General features: G+C 37.4%; 1 protein-coding gene across 1 annotated transcript in view; it reads right to left on the reverse strand.

The window, feature by feature from the left end:
- Positions 1-3319: 3319 nt before the first annotated feature.
- LOC103781774 (alpha-mannosidase 2-like) overlaps positions 3320-7338 on the reverse strand; it is a 68262-nt gene continuing 64243 nt past the window's right edge. The window contains 2 exon segments of the mRNA XM_008949496.1: positions 3320-3472; positions 4382-4492. Coding sequence (XP_008947744.1) covers positions 3320-3472; positions 4382-4492 — 264 coding nt within the window.

The following is a 7338-nucleotide window of genomic DNA, read 5'->3' on the forward strand; positions in this document are numbered from 1 at the left end:
GAAAACAGAGAGCTGGGAAATACCGGTGTGGGCGGCACGGAGCAGCACGGAGTCCCCAGGCAGGCGCAAAGACGGAACTTTATTTACTTACAAAAACCTGGCCTTTTTAGTCGACCATTAGTTTACATACTTTTTCGGCACAACAAACTCATTTTAATCAACCACCAAACACCACGGTGCGAACACCCAGCATGCCTTGCCTCCTTACAACTCTGAAGTTAGCATCTATATTCTGTTTGGCAACTATAGAAGAGATCGCAGTTTTCACGAGTTCATCTCATGACAGATAACAGTAATTTCCATAAAGCTACTGATACATCAGCCTTCTGAAGGGAGGTGCGCTTGTTGCTTCTTCTTCAAAAAATTAGCTGTGACTAAGGCATTAATGACACTGAACACTTCTCACAATAACATTATCTTTTATTAGAGACCATATTTTACATATCCCCATAAGATATAAAACCTTCCAAGAGAAAATATCAAAACCCTTCAGTTGAAATCAGTTTGTTTCAGACAATATGAGCAAGTGAACCAAAGACATTTAAGATAAAGGAATATATATATATTAAAAAAATCAATACAGGTACAACTTCAGTATGGAAAGTAATTACAAGGTTGTAAGTAATTTTTTACACAGCATTGTCTTTAAAACCATACTGGAAGGTAAGGATGCTTGGTTCTCTTAACCAGTAATTATAAACCCAGCAGCTATAAAAATAGAAAAAAAAAAAAAGAAATAATAGGATTAAATTACATGGCCAATGCACAGAAAAAACAAGACCTTAATTGAAATATCCAATATAACAAAAAAACTAGCATAAAAATTCATTAAAAGTTGTTGGAACAAAAACCCCAACAAACCAAATCCATCGACAGCCACATTCTGAATGAACTAAAGTAAAAATTATTATCAGATTTTGACTGGAGTTTTGACTTAGCTAAGGATTTCAGGAAAGGACCCCAAACTGAAGGCTGTTCTGTTGCTACACAAAAAATGCAAAATAAAGGAACAAAGATTAAATCTGCTGGTTAAGGAAGATTCAGGCATCATGATTGTACAGCTGATGATAAAAGATCAAATGCTATATGAAACATCTTTTGGAAGCAATTCCAACAGGTAAAATACTTCAAAACTTTATTGCATCGAAATTTTACTTTTGCACCTAACAAAACTGAAATAGTATTTTGAAAGCTCTCTTGCACAGAACACATAAAAGTCTCTGAAGCACTTTAATTCTGAAGATGTAAGGAAGTAAATGTTATGAGAAATTTCTGCTGGCAAGTCTACCAAGCTTTGAGTTCCAACAAAAAATAGTATTTTCAAATACTACAGCTAAGAAAAGTTACAGTACATGTTTATTGCATGAAAACATCCATTTATTGGATCCATCTGACTTTTCCGTTTGTGGTTAGTGGTTCTTATATACTTGATATAACTTGCTCCAGATCCTACTAAGTATTCAATTAATTACAAAACACACAGTAGATTGAATTAAGTAGAGAAATCTACACAATCTCAACAGAGATCCAACCCGTGACAATGCATGAAATGAAAGTTTCACTTTCATTTTCTTTTAAGATAACCTGTAGGTACATGACAATTTGATGCACCATGGAACAACAATGATGAAATTAAATACAGTAGGCAGTATTAGAGTTAGAAAACAGCACATCTTTTTACTAGTTATGATGAGTTTTCATGCATTAGTTATTAAAGATAAGCAATAATGTAAGGAGAAGCAAAGGATAAGCTAGAGATAAAAGAAAGTCAAGAAGAAAAATGAAGACCAAGAAAAAATGGGATCATATTCGAGCGTGTGTTCATATATATGTTAACTGTAAACAGCAGCTCTACTTAGGGAAATATTTTTCACACTTGAATGGTGTTAGCACTACACATGAGTTACTTAACATGTGAAAACAAAGCAAAAAAGACTCAGTAACATGAACACTGGCAATGTGAGGTTACACGTTTGAAAAATGTTGTTTAAAATATAGGCACATGATTCTGAATTAACAAGTCACCACAGTCTGTGACATGCAAGCACATGTTTTGATGGGTTTGCAAACTATGTCTTGCTTACTATCACCCCTCCTCATCAAACTGCAATTGAAAGCAGCTGAATTTAGATTCTACAGTAATTCTTTTTTTGTCCGTGTTTAATGTTATGACATCATTTTAATACATTCAAATAGTCAAAATGTTCAGAATAAGATAGCACAAACTTGGTGTAGGAGGACATAGATCAGTGTGGCCAGCATTGTCAAATAGGAGATACACAGCTTAAGTAATATAAACTACCTTTCCCCCAAAAACATTAACATAGACACTAAAATTGTAACAAGACATATCAAAAAATAAGGCACATTTATCTTGATATGGTAATCTTGAAATAGAAAACTCATTTCAGAGAACATCGGTATCTAAATGAGTTTTATAAAAAACCTTGTATCATGATAATTATGGACATTTCTCATCATACATGATAATGGAATAATTGCACATATCCCAGTGTGTCAAGTAACAAAATGGGAGTTTTTATTAAACATTTCCATTGCAAAATTATTTTGTAGGTTCATGTTTTCCTATTTACATGATGCAGGTGAATGGTAGAAGTATTAAGATCTACCATCTGCTATCACAAGTACTGCAGGCTTTCATTTTACCACAATTAATAATCCCCTTTGTACTGAATAAATTGAAATTAATTGTGGAATAAATTCAGATTATTGTCATTTATATAAATGATAGTAAATATTTGGACAGTAGCTACTACACAGGAACATTTGATTCCATATTATTTCCAAGCTCCATCAGGACTTTCTACACTGAATTATTTGCACATAAATTCACCAAGGATCAGCAAAAGAGGTCGTTTAAAATCCAGTCCCCTCTTTATGAAAATTAAAATGCCAGAAACAATATTATTTAGCATGTAACCTGAGACTTAATCTGTTGAGAGGTTATCATCCTTAGAAATTTATTCACTTGTTACATTAACTTATACTGATGTTCCTATTTCATGAAAAAAGCCAAACAAAACAAAAACCCCCAAACAAAAAATGAAACCAAAACAAAAAAATACTCAACCCAAAAAAACCAACCAACCAACCAAAAAAAAACCACCACACAAACCCAAAATGCAGAAAAATTGCTTGCAACATGGCTTTTCACTGTGTTGGTCAAAAAAATTATAGAATGTATGTTTTTCTCACAGTATCCAGAAGATGGAATAATAATGATGTGCTTCTTATTGCACGTGGAACTTAGAGAAGATAAAATTGCAGGCTCCTCTTCTCTGAGTACTGAAGCCAGACTTCATCTTAGCCGAATCCGGAACGTATTTATCTCCATTGAACTCATATTTATTTCACTTATATTTCTGGCATCCAGAGGTGAATGCATCAAAGATAAAGATGTGGGTATAAGACTTTCCACTCTGAATTTGTTAAAGAGTTTATGCACCTTTACCTGCAGGGGGGAAAAAAATAAATTAAAAAGTACAGTATATACCTTAAAATTGATTTTTAACCTAATATCTAACAATAATCCAAATGATACATCTTAATACAGGTATCAGCACAGCAAATCTTACACCAAAGACTATGAATATTTTTAAGTACCATGTCTCAAAATGCTATACACTAAACTGGATCTTTTTAGGCAGTTTTATTTGCCACTTTGCAACTCTAGTAAGTTAAATCAATATCTTAAAAAACTGATAAGTGGTTTAAAACTCTTGCTTCTAAAGAAAAGAACAGTTAGCCTTCTGCTTAAAGAAAATCCCAAACGTCTTTCAAAATTTGTGTAAAAAATTCTACAGATTCATAGTCCATTTCCAACTTCCAAAACAAAATTGTATAATTTATATTTAATGATTTTATGTATCACATCGATTCTGCAGCAACTGCAAAACACTGATAGTTGCAGTGCTGCAGGCCATATAAGTGAGCATGGGTAGACAAAGGACATGCTATAATACATATTCAAAGTAACAGACACATGATTTGTGGATGTTAATATTCAAAAGATACTCTTCAGAGTATGTAATTTGTCTCTTTACCTATTAAAAGTTCTAAAATACTATTAAAAAATTACTTGATAAATACTGCTCTGTGGTATATGGAAACAACATTTACAGGAAGTTAATGATATTAAAACTGACCTAAAAGTTTACTTGTTGATGCTTACATGGTCACTCCCACACAACAGCAGATCTATATCTATCAAACAGGAAGGAGCTTTCGACATAAACTGAACTGTTATCCTGGAGGTATAACCCTTTAGAAATAACTAACTAGACTTCACCTATGATTTGATTTAAATATCACTGTTTCTAAAATACTTGTAAGGTAAGCTAACCATAAAATGTCAGTATACCTTTCCCTGAGTAGTGGAACAGAGCAGACCCATATCTCTGTTTGAAAATCTACAGTCAAATCCCTTTCTGTGAAGAATCAGAGCAGCTTCATCAGACGGCTCAGTATCTACCTACAAATAAACAAAACAAATTACTCAGAAACTAGCAGAGGTAGAAAGACATTTTAGAACCCCATAAGATTACCATTACCTTACAGTGACAGAGGCATTTATGCTTTAAATAACGTTCAGCCTATATCGAACAGTCCCATTTCTTTTAACATATCTAGATTAAACAGAGAAAGAACTCAACGACAGAGTTTAGATGTACAAAGTACTACAGAATTTAAATTTAAGCTGTTAACCAAGGAGTTCAAAGATCAATAGATGCTTAAGTACAAACTCAGAATTTAAGTGTAGCAGAGCTGTATTAATTGGCTTCCCAGAAAAAATATATGGCAAAACAAAAAAATAAGCTAGAAATCATATGCTAATTACAATAGCCAGTTTTAAATACCGATTGTGACTACGTTCTATCAAGCTTCATTTTGTAAAGCTGCTGTCTAAAATCTGACTCAGCTGTACCATGGGATACAGCCCTGGAGGGAAGATGGGCCAAAGAAAGCTGGTTAATGTTCAAGGATCACCTCCCCCGAGCTCTGGAGTCATGCAGCCTGACAAGTCAGGCTAAGCCACAAGGAGGCCACCATGGATAAACAAGGAGCTCCTGGATGAACTTATACACGAAAAGGAAGGCTACAGAGGGTGGAAACAAGGACAGGTAGTCTGAGAGGAATACAGAGAAACTGAACAGCCTGGGATCATGCTAGGAAAGCCAAAGCCCTGACAGAATTAAATCTGGCCAGGGACATCAAGGGCTATGAGAAAAGCTTCTATAGGTACATTGGTGAAAAAAAAGGAAGACTAAAGAAAATGTGAGCCCTCTCCTGAAGGAAATGTGAGACCTGCTTACTTGAGATACGGACAAGCCTGAGGAACTCAACAAATTTTTTGCCTCAGTCTTCATTGGCAAGTGCTCCAGCCACAGTAACAATTTGCAGACGGCAAAAAAGCAGGACTGTGAGAATGAAGATCTGCCCACAGTAGAAGAAGATCAGATTTGAAGACCACCTAAGGAACTTGAAGGTGCACAAGTCCATGGGACCAAATGAGATGCATCTGAGGGTCTTAAGGGAAGTAAGGAGAAAGTTACTAAGTTGCTATACATTATATTTGAGTAGTCATGGCAGTTCAGTGAAGTTCTCACTGACTGGAAAAGGGGGAACATAACTCCTAGTTTCAAAAAGGGAAAAAAGGAAGACTTGGGTAACTACAGGCCAGTCAGTCTCACCTTTGTACCCGACAAGATCATGGAGCAGATCCTCCTGGAAACTATGCGAGGGCACATGGAAAAATAAGGAGGAGATTGATGACAGTCCATATGGCTTCACCAAGGGCAAATCGTGCCTGATTAACTTGGTGGCCTTCTATGATAGGATTACAACATTGGTGGATTAGGGAGGAGCGACTGATGTCATCTACCTAGACTTGTCCAAAGCATTTGATACTGCTCCACACAACATCCTTGTCTCTAAATTGGAGAGAAATGGATTTGATGGATGGACCACTTGGTGGATAAGGAATTGGCTGGATGGTCGCCTTCAGAGAGTCATGGTCAATGGCTCAGTGAAGACCAGTGATGAATGGAGCTCCTCAGGGATCATTACTGGGACTGGCAGTATTTAACTCTGGTTAAATCTTTGTTGGTGATGTGGACAGCGGCACTGAGTGCACCCTCAGCAAGTCTGAGAACACCACCAAGCTGTGTGGTACGACTGACATGCTGGAGGGAAGGGAGGCCATCCAGAGGGACCTTGACAAGTGGGCCTCTGCCAACCTAACAAGGTTCAACAAGGCCAAGTGCAAGGTACTGGGTCAAGGCAATCCCAAGCACAAAGACAAGCTGGGTGATGAAGGGGTCAAGAGCAACCCTGCAGAGCAGGACTTGGCTGTATTGGTGGATGAGGAACCGAATATGAGCCAGCAATGTGCACTCCTCATCCTGAGAGCCAACTGCACCCTGGGCTGCACCAAAAGAAGTGTGGCCAGCAAGTTGACGGAGGTGATTCTCCCCCTCTCTTCTGCTCTCAAGAGACCCCACCTGGAGTACTGTGTTCAACCCTGGGGCCCCAGCAAAAGGCAGATATGGACCTGCTTGAGTGGGTCCACAAGAGGGCCATGAAGATGACTGGGGGCTGGAGAACCTCCCCTTTGAAGGACAGACTGAGAGACCTGGGCTTGTTCAGCCTGGAGAAGAGAAGGCTGCAGGAAGACCTTATAGTGGCCTTACAGTGCCTAAAAGGGGCCTACAGGAAAGGTGACTTGGGACTCTCTGTCAGGGAATGTAGTGACAGGATGAGGGGTAACAGTTTTAAACTGAAAAATTGTAGATTGAGATTAGATGCAAGGAAGAATTTCTTAACTGTGAGCGTGATAAGGCACTGGAAGAGGTTGCCCAGAAAGGTTGTGGATGCATCCTCCTTGAAAGTATTCAGGGTTATGCTGGATAGTGCTTTTGAGAATCTGATCTAGTGGAAGGTATCCCTGGCCATAGCTGGGAGGTTAGAACTAGATGATCTTTAAGGTCCATTCCAACCCAAACCGTTGTAGGATTCAATGATTATTAAGGAGTACACAAAAGCATATACTGAAATACAAATTTTAAATAAATTTTATGGCTATAGATAAGATATACAGTGTTCTCGAGCCTCAACAGCCATCAGAGAGTACCCCACAATCTCAACTTCCTAGTTTGGAGCAAATTATTAAAATCACTTAATACAAATGGTCAGCAGGAGAGCATATTAATGCCTCAAATCAGAATTGTGTTCTGGTACATACTTCAGAAAAACAAAGTCATAGCCTAGAACTGGCTGGGAAATGTCAACTTACATAATAATAACTACTTTTCCCCCCCC

The sequence above is a fragment of the Merops nubicus genome, unplaced genomic scaffold (genome assembly GCF_000691845.1).
Source record: "Merops nubicus isolate BGI_N331 unplaced genomic scaffold, ASM69184v1 scaffold15211, whole genome shotgun sequence".
Classification (NCBI taxonomy): Eukaryota; Metazoa; Chordata; class Aves; order Coraciiformes; family Meropidae; genus Merops; species Merops nubicus.